At 49.6% G+C, this 18,072-nt stretch overlaps 1 protein-coding gene across 1 annotated transcript; it reads left to right on the top strand.

Annotated features, from left to right (window-relative positions):
- Nucleotides 1–120: 120 nt before the first annotated feature.
- Nucleotides 121–2,110, top strand: LOC142905362 (survival motor neuron protein-like). Its single transcript, XM_076051832.1, has 2 exons — nt 121–350; nt 1,820–2,110. Exons 1-2 carry the CDS (start codon nt 333–335, stop codon nt 2,093–2,095), a joined length of 294 nt encoding a protein of 97 aa, XP_075907947.1. The 5' UTR covers nt 121–332; the 3' UTR covers nt 2,096–2,110.
- Nucleotides 2,111–18,072: the final 15,962 nt, after the last annotated feature.

The raw sequence follows: 18,072 nt of genomic DNA, 5'->3' as shown, positions 1-18,072 counted from the left end.
AACCCCCCAAAATGCCTCTAAATCGAGCAACAAAATTGCTGAGTTGGCAACACTGTACGAGCCGTTCCAAAGTAGTACGTGTATGTACAGAAGCAGGTCTAGACACCCGGTCCTACACGTCTTAGAGCAGGGGTGGGTTACCTACGGCCCGTGACTTCGTCAGTGTATATGGCCGTGGCCACACGAAACCCAACCAACCTCAACTAACCGACCGTGTTCTTTCAGACAGCGCTCAAAAATGGCACCGCACTTGCGAGAGCCCCAAGACCTACGGGGAGACAAAGTCCGTGAACAAGCGGGCGAAGACACGGAGACGGCACAAGAGGAGCAGCATGTCGCCCTCCGACAAGGTAAATATCCTGAAGCAGAAGATTACTGGTGCTCTGGATGTGGCTGTCACGTTTATTTGCAAATGTGATTTATAGCTTTGACCATTACCTGCGTGATGTTAATAGTTGTCCGATTTGTCGTGTCTGCTGTCCAACCTATATTGGCCTTTCCCCAATATTCTTCACAGGCCACCGCTTCTGGTGTTTGGCATTGTTGTGCTGCAGGGAAATCTCAGGGAGAAGGTCCATGAGGTTTGCTTCTCCCGACAAGCAAATTATTTCATGAGACCTCCTTTGCCAGTATTAAATTATGATAATAGGGTTTTCCCCTTTCTATTTTATTGCCAGAAAGGGGAAAGCCATATTATCATAAGCAAATTCTTCTTTTGCGTAGAAACCCCCCATGATTTCGTGAGAGAGTTGCTTCTGTCGAAATCCACTCTCAGTCTGTTTAGGCTCCACCGTGTGAGCCATTTAGAGCTGTAGCCAGATGCGAGCTCAGTGTTAATGTGCCATTTTATTGAGATACTACTACTGTGTGGTGTTATCTCGGTGTGGCCTGGGACTGTTTTGTTGTTTTTTGCTGCCTTGCCCAAGCTTGATAAATCGGATTCCTGTAATTAATAAATTCCTTTGTTTATATTTAGTGACTTGCTAACCATTTTCTTTATTTTTCACTCCTATCATTTCATTTGTATTGTTTGCTGTTGTACCTTTCTGACCTCCCCATTCTGGACCATCTGTGAAAATGAGCTTCATAGCTCATCGAATTCTTCCAGTCTAAATAAAGATTCTCATGTATGTATGTTGAACTACTTTCGCACCATATTCTTGGTTCTTTCGGTAAAGTCACGTAGAAGGGAAATAATAAAATAATAAAAATAAAACACTAAAATTCTCACGACGTTTCGCACCGTACATAGCCAACCGCGCTAGTCAGAGGTGCGGGGGAAGTACAAGAATCTGAACACAAAAAGCACTTCTAAAGAAATTAGTTTTCAGTCTAGATGTAAAAGTGCGTAGCTCCAGTGGCTTCCTAATATCGGAAAGGAAGAGCGTTCCAGATGGCCGCAGAAGCGCATCTGAAAGTGCGAGCCAAAAGTTTGATGGTTAGCCAAACGGTCCCTTTGTGTGTTCCCCGCTGCGACGGCACTGAGAACAAGGAACACAAATCGTACGTAAGCATACACAGTCCTGCGGATGGCAATTTTCCTCAGCTAAATGCCGATGTCGAGGTCTTCCAGCCACGGGAGCTCTTCAGGAGAGAGTTAATGTAGTTTTGCTTTTCTTCCGTTGGTGGAGCGCAGACTACAGCGGTTTACTTTGTGGAGACTCGAGGCAGCCAGGCGTGGTGCTGGCCGCATTGCCGCCTTCTTGCGCCATGCCGTCCTTCGTAGGTGTGCCAACAGCGCTTGCTCCAGTGGCACGCGTCGGCTAGACGGGGTGAATCGTTGCCCGTCTCTGTGCCAACCTCTCGCGTGCCATTGGAGGCGGGCGACCTGTGCCAGGCTGCCTGGTCCGAGGACGGCGTGGTCTACGACGCCACGATCAAGTCGGTGGACGCCAGCGCCGGCACGTGCGTCATGGTCTTCACGGGCTACGGCAACGAGGATGAGCTGAAGCTCGCCGATCTTCTGCCGCCAGCGGCGGAGTCTGCCGCCCGCGCCGGCGGGGAGAGCGACGCGGCCGCGAGCTGCGACGCCGACGCGGCGTCCCGGGCCGGCAAGGTGAGCCGGGGCGGCGGGGCTGTGATGGATTCGGATTAATCGATTCGTTGAGAGTTGAGCTGCCTTTCCTGCTCAAAACATGCAATGGGGCAAATGTTCATTTACTCTGAGCCAGTGGTGCAAAAACCCGACCCCCCCCTCCCCAAGGCTTAAACTTGTAACTTTTCAAGACCAGTCCTGGGACCACATTGACCATCTTGCACAAACCAAAATGGCGATGTATGGTCAAACAACTCCCCCCCTCCATGACCCAATACGGCATGGTGAGACCTTCATCTTTCAAGAGGGTTTCATGAAGTGCTGTAAATTATAGCATAAATCATTCATTGCGGTGGAAAGGAAGTTTTTGATACATTTGTGAAGAAAAGCAGCCTAACCCCTAAACGTTGGCAGCTACGTGGCTCTCGCCAGGACGTGGACCCAGCCCGATGTTTTTTTCAGCCGTGTTACCGAGGGTGGAGGTGAGGAGGTGCCCTTCTGTTGCAGCGTAACAATACGAGTAGGTTGATCGGCAAGACGAAGATTTTTTTCTGCGTGGGGAATTAAAGCTGTGGAACGGCGTTGAACCAAATGCATTGCATTTGAAGAGAAGTAAAAACGTAAAGAAAACCCGTTTCATGAAGGCTATTTCGATCGATTTTTAAGTCAGATTTCAGACTCGTCTGCCACATGGTTTAGAATTCAAGAAGATCTTTGTCTTTTACGTGTGCCAATGGAAGCGCAGTGGTGGTGTGGTTGAGTGCACTATGCCCCGAACCCGGCGACTTGAGTTCGACCAATAACAGTGGCTCATATCTAATCTTTTCCTGTGCCTCCCCTAGGTTGTCTCAGCCTTAAATAGTCACCTGGTGCTGTGTGTAAATATCCACATTTGAGGAAACAAGGGCAGCCAAGCATTGTGCTGGCCAACCATCTCCATCGCGTGCCGTGCCGGCATTAATAGATGCTCTCAAACAGCATTTGCCCCAACAGTCTGTTAAAGGCTATGCGGGGGATCTCTGTCATTGTGGAAGTACATGCTGTGCCAACAATGCAGTGCGTCGTTTCAAGGCCCATATGTAATGTTATGTAAATACAGATATTTCCTCTTTAGAACGAACCACTAGCGAACCTGGAATGAAAAACTTAAACTGGACCTTGAGGAAACACGTGACAGCGTCAATGTGTCGCTGTGTATATCTAATGGTTTATTTGAACAGGCATCCTAAACAAATGCTGAATTAAAACATGACACACAGGCAGGTACATGTGTACATTATTCATAGAATACAAAAGAAAAACCCATCAATGATTGGATGTTTGGCAGCGAGCACGATCGTTATATATGTAGGGTGGCTAAGGTAACCCGGACGCTGTGTGGAAGTATGCGAATCGACATGAGAATTAACGCCACTGCAGCTATGCTCGTAATAAACGGGCTGTCGTCATGAGCATGGTCCGTTATACGAGGTTAAGCCGTAGTCATTTAAGGAATGCAGAATCGCGCGAAAGCGTCTCTCCGATGTGCGTTCCCGTGTGTGCGCCGACGCCGCAGGAGAGTGCCCCCTCCGCCGACGACTACGAGATGCCAGGCAGACCCAAGGGTGGGCACGGAGCACGGAAGAAGGGTCACAAGCAGAAGCAGAGCGTCCCACCGTGGGCCTACCCGTCGCCACCCTTGTCCCATCCTCCCCCCTTCCCTGGCTTTCCACCTTACGTGAGCACATTCGCCTGCTGGGACACTTGAGCGTTGCCGTGTGTGTCATACGAATGAGCGAGTGTTGTTAGGCGAGGAATTAAAAGCGATTGTTACATGCCGACTAGAGCGGTTAATCGATCGGCAGGTCGCACATCGTGGGGGAAAACGTGTGAAAGAGTAGGCCAAATACCCCCTAAAGCGGCTCTCAGTGTTACCACGTGATACATTACTCACAATACCCCCACAGTGTTACCACGTGATACATTACTCACAATACCACCACAGTGTTACCACGTGACTAGACTCAAGGTAACGAAAACAAATCGGATTAATTTCTTTTCACGTAACTTTATTTTGAGTTGTATTCCCCATACAGTATATTTTTTACAGTGTTACAGGCAAATGTACAATTATTGTTATTTTTCTGCCAAACAATGCTTCCCTTTTTTGTTTAACCATAACACATTTTATAACACTTACAGGTATGTGCATTTAAATACAGTAAATTATCGCGTCCCGACTTACGAACCATTCAACTTATGAAGGGTCTTCAGGAACAGAACCCATTAGTAAGTCAGGCACTTGCGTGTGTGTGTGTCCATGTGTGTGTCCATGTGTGTGTGAGCGGTAGTGTAGCTGTTAGCGCGCTGCGCTATGAACCTGGCGACCCGGGTTCAATTCCCGCTCACGGCCAACAGTGACGATTATCTGAACCGGTCCCGGGCCTCCCCTAGGTCGACTCAGCCTCAAATGAGTACCTGGTGCGGTGTAAACATCACCACTGGGGAGACAAAGGCAGTCGGGCATGGTGCTGGCCACCCACCCACTCGTGTACCATTTCGGCCTTCATAGGTGCTCACTAACAGCACCTGCCCCTACAGTCTGTTTAGGCAAAATGGGGGATCTTTGTGTGAGGTGCGGTCGTGTAGGTTATACGTCCTTGCTAACAGCCCTTGTCCAAACAGTCTGTGAAGGCTATGCGGGGGTTCTTTGTCTTTTGCCTTTGTGATGTTTTAATTTGGGCTTTTTAACTTTTAAAATGAAATAGTTGAATGAAAGAGGTTTCTGAGCCATAAAAATGAAAGTTTATTCGTCTTGGCAATGGCATTAGTGGCGGCGGTGTTGGCGTCATGGTGATGGCGTTGTTGGTGTTGGCGTTCGCGGCGTTGGGAGTGTCCGTGACATTGGTGGAGGTGCTGACGTTGACGGCTGCGGCACAAATCAGCTTCTCGTTCTCGTGACGCAGCCGTTGATTCTCCTTCTCTACGAGCCGGCTCTCCTCATGCAGCATCTATGGATGCAGCACCATCGCCCTCTCCTGAAGCAGCATCTCTCGACGCAACGCCTCATTGTCCTTACGCGTCGCCGCCTCCCTCACCCTCAGGGTGGCGTTGTCGTCTTCCACCGTGCTTGTTCTTTGACGCAGCTTCACGTTGTCCTCGCACAGCATGGCGCTGTAACGCTCGGTGTCGGATAGGTTACAGCTCCAACGACGCCACAGGAATATCTGGATCACAGCCATCATCACTATCGCAATGCCCATCAGCCGTGACACAACGCATGGCAGCGGGTCTATGTAGGGCTTTGTGCACAATGGAGTCGGGGTCGGGTAGTTGGCACTGTCTCCTTTATAATCGACCAATCCGGTAATGTGAATCAAGGTCAATATGACGAACGCCTTGACTCCATGCAGGAGCAACATCTTGCCACAGAAGCCAAGTTCGAGTGTGAGCATCGCATGTGAGCGTCACGTGTATTTATCCTGTGACGAATGTGACGTCATCGCCGGATGTGACGCGGTTAGAATCCGACACCGGCCGGGCACGTCAGCTGACCCCCCCAACCCCCCAAAAACATGGGGTCTGTGATGTCACAGACCGAGGTGCGCCTTATTTATTTATTTTAACTCGCGCGGTTTTTCGTGCAGCGCCCCTAGCGGGGAGGATAACGGTGGGGGGTGTGGGGACGGTAGGGGGGTCGGGAGCGCTGCCGCGGTGTACGCGTTGCTGTCGGCCATCTTACACAGGGAAAAGTTTCTCGCTTTTGCCAATCCCTGTGTCCCCTCACGGCGTGGGGGGGACGGAGAGGTGAAGGGGGGGGGGGGCGTGTTGATGACGTCATCACCGGCTTTCCCGGTCACAACAACGGGCGACGCTTCCCTCACGTAAGATGGCCGCTGGTGACAATCGTTTGCGATTTTGAAGTTGCAGGTCAGTTTTTTCTCGTCGCATTCCAGCGCCTTTCTCTTCTCTCTGAGGCAGCAACACACGCGGGCTTCCACTGCCAATAGCCACCAGTGACAACCAACTCACGTGTCTCCTTGTTGTTGCAGTATTAATTACGTAAGGGATCGACAGCCTTGGCTTCTTCACCACCATCAACCGAGAGTGGTCTCTGGGAGTCGAGTTTCTTCTGGTAGAGGGCACAGCTCCAGATTAGTTCGAGTGTAAAATAAAAGTTGCCTACAACGAGCTGGCTAAGTGCGTGAGGGAGGATGCACGGACTGGAGAAAACAACTGGGAATATGCATAACTTGTGCGGGTTTCACGACGCATTGATATTTACGCGACCCAAAACAAAATCTTTATTTTTATTTAAAGCTTTCGTGACTGCAGTGATTCATATTCTTGGTTCTTTTGATAAAGTCACGTTGAAGGGAAACAATAAAACAATAAAATATATATAAAACAATAAAATTCTCACGACGTTTCGACTGCAACACAAGCAGTCATCATCAGGTGTGAAAACCAACGGCAAAAAATTTTTTTTCAAATGTTTCTTGCCGTTTGTGTTGCAGTCGAAACGTCGTGAGAATTTTATTTTACATATATTTTATTATTGTTTCCCTTCAACGTGACTTTATCGTAAGAGCTAAGAATATGAATTACTGCAGTCACCAAAGCTTTAAATCAAAATTATTTTAATTAACAATTAATTTCTCCTACACAACCAAGCCAGCATCAGGACTCAAGGTAACGAAAACAAAACGAATTTCTTTTTATTTTACTTTATTTTAAGTTGTATTTACCATACAGTACATTTTTTAGAGTGTTACATGCAAATATACAATAATTCTTATTTATAAGCTTAACAGTGCTTCCCTTTTTTTGTTTAACCATAACACATTTTATGACACTGACGGATATGTGCATTTAAATACAGTACATTATTACTTCCCGACTGACCAACCATGCGGCTTACGAAGGGTCCTCAGGAACAGAACCCATTAGTAAGTCAGGCACGTGCGTGTGTGTGCGTCCATGTGTGTGTGAGGAGTGGTCGTGTACGTCATACGTCCTTGCTAACAGCCATTATCCAAACAGTCTGATAAGGCTATACGGGGGTCCTTTGTCTTTATGTGGGTGATGTTTTTATTCGGGCTCTTAAACGTGTCAAATTGAAGCGTTTCCGAAAGAAGTTTCTGAGACATCGAAATTTAAGCTTCTTGGTCTTGTTGGTGACGTTGGCGGTGGGGGTGTCAGTGGCGGCGATGGAGGCGGTAGCGTCATCAGCGTCGGCGTTCGAGGCGGTGGGAGCGTCTGAGGCATTGGTGGACGATGTGGTGTTGGCCGTGGCAGCAAAGGAGGTCTCCTCGTTAGTCGTGATAGCGGCGGTGGTGGCGTCATCGGCGTCGGCGTTCGCGGCGGTGGGAGCGTCCGCGGCATTGGCGGTGACGTTGGCCGTGGCGGCGTGGGCGGCTGCGGCACGAATCAGCTTCTCGTTCTCGTGACGCAGCCGTTGATTCTCCTTCTTTACGAGCCAGTTCTTTTCACGCAGCATCTGTGGATTCAGCACCATTGCGTTCTCCCGAAGCAGTATCTCTAGACGCAACGCCTCATTGTCTTTACGCGTCTCCGCCTCCCTGAACCTGAGGAATGCGTTGTCGTCTTCCACCGTGCTTCTTCTTTGACACAGCTTCATGTTTTCCTCGCACAGCATGGCGCTGTAACGCTCGGTGTTGGATAGGTTACAGCTCCAACGTCGCCACAGGAATATCTCGATCACAGCCATCATCACTATCGCAACGGCCATGAGCTGCTGTGACACAACGCATGGCAAGGGGTCTATGTTGGGCTGTGTGACCAATGGAGTCGGGGTCGGGTAGTTGGCACTGTCTCCTTTATAACCAACCAATCCGGTAATGTGAATCAAGGTCAACATGACAAACGCCTTGACCCCATACAGCAGCACCATCTTGACCACGCGTGTTGCCAGTGAGGAGCCAGTTGGAGTTGTGAGCGTCACGTGCGAGCGTCACGTGTATTTAGCCTGTGACGATTGCGACGTCATCGCCGGATGTGACGCGCAGGATGTGACGCTTAGAAATTCGATACCTGCCAGTGACGTCAACTGACACCGCCCCCAACAATTATGTTTGTTACGTCACAGACCGAGGTTGCGCCCTAATTAATTATAAAACATTTTTATCACGCGGCGTCTCGCGCAGCGCCTATAGCGGTAGCGGGCGAGGATAATGGCGGGGGGGGGAAGACGGGGAGGAGGGGGCGGGGTCCGTAGCGCTGCCGCGGTGTACGCGTTCCTGTCGGCCATCTTACACAGGGAAGAGTTTCCCGCTTTGGCCCAATCCCCGTGTCCCGTTTCTTCGTGGGGGTGGGGAGTGGGGAGGTGAAGTGGTGACGTGTTGATGACGCCCATCGCCGGCTTTGCCATTCACAGCAGCGGGCGACGCTTCCCTTGCGTAAGATGGCCGCCGGCGGCGAGTCGCAGGTTTGCGGTGGCGGCGTTCAGGGCGCACTTGGGGCGCGCGCTCCCTTCACTCGGAGGCAGCGAGAGAGGCGGCCTTCGATAAGCTCCGATAAACAACACCCAGCTAAAGCAGCGTGTCTCCTTGCTGCTGCTGTGTTCGTTACGTAAGGGAACCGGCCGGCTTGGCTTCACCACCACCACCGCCAACAACAACAACCACCACCACCACCTTCAGTCGCGCGCTTCTCCTGCGAGGTTTCAAAGCTCCTGGGGGGCCTCTTTGCGGGCTCGCTCGCTCGCGCCATCGTCCATGGCCGTGTCGTGGGGAGACGTCGTCTACCAGAAGGGGCAGGTGATGGACTAGTCGCGCCCGCTCCTCCTCTCCCATACCCCCTCCTCTTTGTGCTCCACGCGTCCACTGCTGGACGAGGGCCTCTGCACACCCCGTGGGGTTTATTAACTTGACCATACTTCACCTCGCCTGCTCAGTGCGGGTTGGTGAGAGTGGGGGGTAGCGTTAGTAGAGTCGTGGCTGTCGGATGCACTTCTTCTGTATGCTGTGCACCGCGAAGCAGAATAAACACGTTGTTATTGACGTTATGCTATTGACGTTATGTTGTTGACGTTATGTTATTGACGTTATGTTGTGTTATTGACGTTATGTTGTTGTGTTATTGACGTTATGTTGTTGACGTTATGTTGTTGACATGCTATTGACGTTATGTTGTTGTGTTATTGACGTTGTTGTTGTGTTATTGACGTTATGTTCTTGACGTTATGTTATTGACGTTATGTTGTTGTGTTATTGACGTTATGTTGTTGACGTTATGTTATTGACGTTATGTTGTGTTATTGACGTTATGTTGTTGACGTTATGTAGTTGTGTTATTGACGTTATGTTGTTGACGTTATGTTCGCACGGCACGCGTGTACAGCGCTGTCTGCGCGTGCACGGTTGGGCTTACGTGCATTGTACAGTGACACTACAGTGCGGTGTGAATGAAGTCAACAGTGCACTACTTTGTGGCGAATCAACAGCGGTGGTCATATGCGAGTCACCGCTCGCCGCCCTCGAAATGAAGAATTTCTACCACTGGCTCGGTATATTATTTCCTCTTGCTATCAGTTTCGACGGTGTACTTGCATTCAATTAACCTGCAAATTGCGTGTGTGTCAGCACTGTACGGTACTCGAGCCTTCACTCGCCCGCATTCACAGACCCGCTCTGGTACCAGCGTGGTGAAGTATGGTCAAAACAAGCGCCGCACTGCGCCGCGCCCTGGTACTGCAGTGGACGGACGTCACTTCTCTCGCACAGCGCTCCGGGTGTCGGGGAACGCCGTGGGTCTCGCCGCGTGCTGAGCGTGCCGCGTGCTGAGCGTGCCGCGTGCTGAGCGTGGCGCGTGCTGAGCGTGCCGCGTGCTGAGCGTGCCGCGTGCTGAGCGTGCCGCGTGCTGAGCGTGCCGCGTGCTGAGCGTGGCACGTGCCGCGTGTTGAGCGTAGCACGTGCTGAGCGTGCCGCGTGCGGTCGATGTCGACTCAAAAGGGTCGTGGTGGTGATGGTGGTGGTGGTTGTGTGCCCTGTGTAGAGTGACGATTCTGACATTTGGCACGACGCAGCGCTCATCAAGGCGTATGACAAAGCCGTCACGTCCTTCAAGGTGAGTGTCTCCGACTTTGGATGTGAGCTCAACCGGTCCTGGGCCTCCCCTAGGTTGACTCAGCCACAAATGAGGACCAGGCGCGGTGTGTAAACATCGCCACTGTGGAGACAGGCGGCCGGGCGTGGTGCTGGCCACCCACCCCCTCGTGTGCTATGCCGGCCTTCATAGGTGCTCGCTAACAGCACTTGCCCCAACAGTCTGTTAAGGCTATAAGGGGGGGGTCTTTGTCTTTGTATCGCTTGTCTGTGTGTACTTGTGCACTTCGTATCTCTGTGTGCGTGTACATGGTTATATTTACACCTTGAGACACAACACCTGTTGCAAGGGATACCCGGGAAAGCCCGACAATATAACACACTTCGTGTGTCACGTGCACCACCAGTGGTTACAAAACTAATTTCTTTACGGCTACATTTTTGTTCTCCTTCCCCCACACCTCCGATTAGCATGATTGGCTACGTACGATGCGAAAGAAATTCAACATGCGCACACCTTCGAGTACTGTGTTATCATTCGATGGTAAGCGCCTTGCTCAAGTTGATTTGACTGTTTTTGTCTAAACGAACTTCCTCACCAGGCGGCGGAGAACGTGCACAGGGATACGTGCGCAGGTTGGAAACATGTCAGCCACAAATATGAATGGGGAAAATGGGCACACAGTGGTTTGACAGCATTGTTGCTAACTCAATAAGGCTGAATTATGCCTAGACTAGTTATAATAAATGGCACTCGACACTGTGCCATAGCAAAGTGACGTAGGATTTCTAAGAGCGCGCTTTTTTGAGTCGATGAGCCATTTTAAATGTCATGTAATGGCGTACATTCATACGCAGCGGGAATTGCTTCTAAATCCTCAAAATTATCCCAGAAAGTCACTCAAATTTGGTCGCTTGGTAAACCCCCAAAAATGCCTCTAAATCGAGCAACAAAATTGCTGAGTTGGCAACACTGTACGAGCCGTTCCAAAGTAGTACGTGTATGTACAGAAGCAGGTCTAGACACCCGGTCCTACACGTCTTAGAGCAGGGGTGGGTTACCTACGGCCCGTGACTTCGTCAGTGTATATGGCCGTGGCCACACGAAACCCAACCAACCTCAACTAACCGACCGTGTTCTTTCAGACAGCACTCAAAAATGGCACCGCACTTGCGAGAGCCCCAAGACCTACGGGGAGACAAAGTCCGTGAACAAGCGGGCGAAGACACGGAGACGGCACAAGAGGAGCAGCGTGTCGCCCTCCGACAAGGTAAATATCCTGAAGCAGAAGATTACTGGTGCTCTGGATGTGGCTGTCACGTTTATTTGCAAATGTGATTTATTACTTTGACCATTACCTGCGTGATGTTAATAGTTGTCCGCTTTGTCGTGTCTGCTGTCCAACCTATATTGGCCTTTCCCCAATATTCTTCACAGGCCACCGCTTCTGGTGTTTGGCATTGTTGTGCTGCAGGGAAATCTCAGGGAGAAGGTCCATGAGGTTTGCTTCTCCCAACAAGCAAATTATTTCATGAGACCTCCTTTGCCAGTATTAAATTATGATAATAGGGTTTTCCCTTTTCTGTTTTATTGCCAGAAAGGGGAAAGCCATATTATCATAAGCAATTTCTTCTTTTGCGTAGAAACCCCCCATGATTTTGTGAGAGAGTTGCTTCTGCCGAAATCCACTCTCAGTCTGTTTAGGCTCCGCCATGTGAGCCATTTGGAGCTGTAGCCAGATGCGAGCTCAGTGTTAATGTGCCATTTTATTGAGATACTACTACTGTGTGGTGTTATCTCGGTGTGGCCTGGGACTGTTTTGTTGTTTTTTTGCTGCCTTGCCCAAGCTTGATAAATCGGATTCCCGTAATTAATAAATTCCTTTGTTTATATTTAGTGATTTGCTAACCATTTTCTTTATTTTTCACTCCTATCATTTCATTTGTATTGTTTGCTGTTGTACCTTGCTGACCTCTCCATTCTGGACCATCTGTGAAAATGAGCTTCATAGCTCATCGAATTCCTCCAGTATAAATAAAGATTCTCATGTATGTATGTTGAACTACTTTCGCACCATATTCTTGGTTCTTTCGGTAAAGTCACGTAGAAGGGAAATAATAAAATAATAAAAATAAAACACTAAAATTCTCACGACGTTTCGCACCGTACATAGCCAACCGCGCTAGTCAGAGGTGCGGGGGAAGTACAAGAATCTGATCACAAAAAGCACTTCTAAAGATATTAGTTTTCAGTCTAGATGTAAAAGTGCGTAGCTCCAGTGGCTTCCTAATATCGGAAAGGAAGAGCGTTCCAGATGGCCGCAGAAGCGCATCTGAAAGTGCGAGCCAAAAGTTTGATGGTTAGCCAAACGGTCGCTTTGTGTGTTCCCCGCTGCGACGACACTGAGAACAAGGAACACAAATCGTACGTAAGCATACACAGTCCTGCGGATGGCAATTTTCCTCAGCTAAATGCCGATGTCGAGGTCTTCCAGCCACGGGAGCTCTTCAGGAGAGAGTTAATGTACTTTTGCTTTTCTTCCGTTGGTGGAGCGCAGACTACAGCGGTTTACTTTGTGGAGACTCGAGGCAGCCAGGCGTGGTGCTGGCCGCATTGCCGCCTTCTTGCGCCATGCCGTCCTTCGTAGGTGTGCCAACAGCGCTTGCTCCAGTGGCACGCGTCGGCTAGACGGGGTGAATCGTTGACCGTCTCTGTGCCAACCTCTCGCGTGCCATTGGAGGCCGGGCGACCTGTGCCAGGCTGCCTGGTCCGAGGACGGCGTGGTCTACGACGCCACGATCAAGTCGGTGGACGCCAGCGCCGGCACGTGCGTCATGGTCTTCACGGGCTACGGCAACGAGGATGAGCTGATGCTCGCCGATCTTCTGCCGCCAGCGGCGGAGTCTGCCGCCGGCGCCGGTGGGGAGAGCGACGCGGCCGCGAGGTGCGACGCCGACGCGGCGTCCCGGGCCGGCAAGGTGAGCCGGGGCGGCGGGGCTGTGATGGATTCGGATTAATCGATTCGTTGAGAGTTGAGCTGCCTTTCCTGCTCAAAACATGCAATGGGGCAAATGTTCATTTACTCTGAGCCAGTGGTGCAAAAACCCGACCCCCCCCCTCCCCAAGGCTTAAACTTGTAACTTTTCAAGACCAGTCCTGGGACCACATTGACCATCTTGCACAAACCAAAATGGCGATGTATGGTCAAACAACTCCCCCCCTCCATGACCCAATACGCATGGTGAGACCTTCATCTTTCAAGAGGGTTTCATGAAGTGCTGTAAATTATAGCATAAATCATTCATTGCGGTGGAAAGGAAGTTTTTGATACATTTGTGAAGAAAAGCAGCCTAACCCCTAAACGTTGGCAGCTACGTGGCTCTCGCCAGGACGTGGACCCAGCCCGATGTTTTTTTTAGCCGTGTTACCGAGGGTGGAGGTTAGGAGGTGCCCTTCTGTTGCAGCGTAACAATACGAGTAGGTTGATCGGCAAGACGAAGATTTTTTTCTGCGTGGGGAATTAAAGCTGTGGAGCGGCGTTGAACCAAATGCATTGCATTTGAAGAGAAGTTAAAACATAAAGAAAACCCGTTTCATGAAGGCAATTTCGATCGATTTTTAAGTCAGATTTCAGACTCGTCTGCCACATGGTTTAGAATTCAAGAAGATCTTTATCTTTTACGTGTGCCAATGGAAGCACAGTGGTGGTGCGGTTGAGTGCACTATGCCCCGAACCCGGCGACTTGAGTTCGACCAATAACAGTGGCTCATATCTAATCTTTTCCTGTGCCTCCCCTAGGTTGTCTCAGCCTTAAATGGTCACCTGGTGCTGTGTGTAAATATCCACATTTGAGGAAACAAGGGCAGCCAAGCATTGTGCTGGCCAACCATCTCCATCGCGTGCCGTGCCGGCATTAATAGATGCTCTCAAACAGCATTTGCCCCAACAGTCTGTTAAAGGCTATGCGGGGGATCTCTGTCATTGTGGAAGTACATGCTGTGCCAACAATGCAGTGCGTCGTTTCAAGGCCCATATGTAATGTTATGTAAATACAGATATTTCCTCTTTAGAACGAACCACTAGCGAACCTGGAATGAAAAACTTAAACTGGACCTTGAGGAAACACGTGACAGCGTCAATGTGTCGCTGTGTATATCTAATGGTTTATTTGAACAGGCATCCTAAACAAATGCTGAATTAAAACATGACACACAGGCAGGTACATGTGTACATTATTCATAGAATACAAAAGAAAAACCCATCAATGATTGGATGTTTGGCAGCGAGCACGATCGTTATATATGTAGGGTGGCTAAGGTAACCCGGACGCTGTGTGGAAGTATGCGAATCGACACGAGAATTAACGCCACTGCAGCTATGCTCGTAATAAATGGGGTGTCGTTATGAGCACGGTCCGTTATACGAGGTCAAGCCGTAGTCATTTAAGGAATGCAGAATCGCGCGAAAGCGTCTCTCCGATGTGCGTTCCCGTGTGTGCGCCGACGCCGCAGGAGAGTGCCCCCTCCGCCGACGACTACGACATGCCAGGCAGATCCAAGGGTGGGCACGGAGCATGGAAGAAGGGTCACAAGCAGAAGCAGAGCGTCCCACCGTGGGCCTACCCGTCGCCACCCTTGTCCCATCCTCCCCCCTTCCCTGGCTTTCCACCTTACGTGAGCACATTCGCCTGGTGGGACACTTGAGCGTTGCCGTGTGTGTCATACGAATGAGCGAGTGTTGTTAGGCGAGGAATTAAAAGCGATTGTTACATGCCGACTAGAGCGGTTAATCGATCGGCAGGTCGCACATCTTGGGGGAAAGCGTGTGAAAGAGTAGGCCAAATACCCCCTAAAGCGGCTCTCAGTGTTACCACGTGATACATTACTCACAATACCACCACAGTGTTACCACGTGACTAGACTCAAGGTAACGAAAACAAATCGGATTAATTTATTTTCACGTAACTTTATTTTGAGTTGTATTCCCCATACAGTATATTTTTTACAGTGTTACAGGCAAATGTACAATTATTGTTATTTTTATGCCTAACAATGCTTCCCTTTTTTGTTTAACCATAACACATTTTATAACACTTACAGGTATGTGCATTTAAATACAGTAAATTATCTCGTCCCGACTTACGAACCATTCTACTTATGAAGGGTCTTCAGGAACAGAACCCATTAGTAAGTCAGCCACTTGTGTGTGTGTCCATGTGTGTGTCCATGTGTGTGTGAGCGATAGTGTAGCTGTTAGCGTGCTGCGCTATGATCCTGGCGACCCGGGTTCAATTCCCGCTCGCGGCCAACAGTGACGATTATCTGAGCCGGTCCCGGGCCTCCCCTAGGTCGACTCACCCTCAAATGAGTACCTGGTGCGGTGTAAACATCGCTACTGGGGAGACAAAGGCAGTCGGGCATGGTGCTGGCCACCCACCCACTCGTGTACCGTTCCGGCCTTATTAGGTGCTCGCTAACAGCACTTGACCCTACAGTCTTTGTGTGAGGAGCGGTCGTGTAGGTTATACGTCCTTGCTAACAGCCCTTGTCCAAACAGTCTGTGAAGGCTATGCGGGGGTTCTTTGTCTTTTGCCTTTGTGTGTGATGTTTTAATTCTGGCTTTTTAACTTTTAAAATGAAAGAGTTGAATGAAAGAGGTTTCTGAGCCATAAAAATGAAAGTTTATTCGTCTTGGCAATGGCATTAGTGGCGGCGGTGTTGGCGTCGTGGTGATGGCGTTGTTGGTGTTGGCGTTCGCGGCGTTGGGAGTGTCCGTGACATTGGTGGAGGTGCTGACGTTGACGGCTGCGGCGCGAATCAGCTTCTCGTTCTCGTGACGCAGCCGTTGATTCTCTTTCTCTACGAGCCGGCTCTCCTCATGCAGCATCTGTGGATGCAGCACCATCGCCCTCTCCTGAAGCAGCATCTCTCGACGCAACGCCTCATTGTCCTTACGCGTCGCCGCCTCCCTCACCCTCAGGGTGGCGTTGTCGTCTTCCACCGTGCTTGTTCTTTGACGCAGCTTCACGTTGTCCTCGCACAGCATGGCGCTGTAACGCTCGGCGTCGGATAGGTTACAGCTCCAACGACGCCACAGGAATATCTGGATCACAGCCATCATCACTATCGCAATGCCCATCAGCCGTGACACAACGCATGGCAGCGGGTCTATGTAGGGCTTTGTGCACAATGGAGTCGGGGTCGGGTAGTTGGCACTGTCTCCTTTATAATCGACCAATCCGGTAATGTGAATCAAGGTCAATATGACGAACGCCTTGACTCCATGCAGGAGCAACATCTTGCCACAGAAGCCAAGTTCGAGTGTGAGCATCGCGTGTGAGCGTCACGTGTATTTATCCTGTGACGAATGTGACGTCATCGCCGGATGTGACGCGGTTAGAATCCGACACCGGCCGGGCACGTCAGCTGACCCCCCCAACCCCCCAAAAACATGGGGTCTGTGATGTCACAGACCGAGGTGCGCCCTATTTATTTATTTTAACTCGCGCGGTTTTTCGTGCAGCGCCCCTAGCGGTAGCGGGGAGGTTTGGGGGGACGGTAGGGGGGGTCGGGACCGCTGCCGCGGTGTACGCGTTGCTGTCGGCCATCTTACACAGGGAAAAGTTTCGCTTTTTCCAATCCCTGTGTCCCCTCACGGCGTGGGGGGGACGGAGAGGTGAAGGGGGGGCGCGCGTGTTGATGACGTCATCGCCGGCTTTCCTGTTAACAACAACGGGCGACGCTTCCCTCACGTAAGATGGCCGCTGGTGACAATCGTTTGCGATTTTGAAGTTGCAGGTCAGTTTTTTCTCGTCGCATTCCAGCGCCTTTCTCTTCTCTCTGAGGCAGCAAGACACGCGGGCTTCCACTGCCAATAGCCACCAGTGACAACCAACTCGCGTGTCTCCTTGTTGTTGCAGTATTAATTACGTAAGGGATCGACAGCCTTGGCTTCTTCACCACCATCAACCGAGAGTGGTCTCTGGGAGTCGAGTTTCTTCTGGTAGAGGGCACAGCTCCAGATTAGTTCGAGTGTAAAATAAAAGTTGCCTACAACGAGCTGGCTAAGTGCGTGAGGGAGGATGCACGCACTGGAGAAAACAACTGGGAATATGCATAACTTGTGCGGGTTTCACGACGCATTGATATTTACGCGACCCAAAACATAATCTTTATTTTTATTTAAAGCTTTCGTGACTGCAGTGATTCATATTCTTGGTTCTTTTGATAAAGTCACGTTGAAGGGAAACAATAAAACAATAAAATATATATAAAACAATAAAATTCTCACGACGTTTCGACTGCAACACAAGCAGTCATCATCAGGTGTGAAAACCAACGGCAAAAAAACATTTTTTCAAATGTTTCTTGCCGTTTGTGTTGCAGTCGAAACGTCGTGAGAATTTTATTTTACATATATTTTATTATTATTTCCCTTCAACGTGACTTTATCGTAAGAGCTAAGAATATGAATTACTGCAGTCACCAAAGCTTTAAATCAAAATTATTTTAATTAACAATTAATTTCTCCTACACAACCAAGCCAGCATCAGGACTCAAGGTAACGAAAACAAAACGAATTTCTTTTTATGTTACTTTATTTTAAGTTGTATTTACCATACAGTACATTTTTTAGAGTGTTACATGCAAATATACAATAATTCTTATTTATAAGCTTAACAGTGCTTCCCTTTTTTTGTTTAACCATAACACATTTTATGACACCGACGGATATGTGCATTTAAATACAGTACATTATTACTTCCCGACTGACCAACCATGCGGCTTACGAAGGGTCCTCAGGAACAGAACCCATTAGTAAGTCAGGCACGTGCGTGTGTGTGCGTCCATGTGTGTGTGAGGAGTGGTCGTGTACGTCATACGTCCTTGCTAACAGCCATTATCCAAACAGTCTGTTAAGGCTATACGGGGGTCCTTTGTCTTTATGTGGGTGATGTTTTTATTCGGGCTCTTAAACGTGTCAAATTGAA

Source organism: Petromyzon marinus, chromosome 52, assembly GCF_048934315.1.
Source record: "Petromyzon marinus isolate PM22_M1 ecotype Great Lakes invasive population chromosome 52, UKy_Petmar_22M1.pri1.0, whole genome shotgun sequence".
NCBI classification, from domain to species: domain Eukaryota; kingdom Metazoa; phylum Chordata; class Hyperoartia; order Petromyzontiformes; family Petromyzontidae; genus Petromyzon; species Petromyzon marinus.
This window is presented reverse-complemented; position numbering and strand designations above follow the sequence as displayed.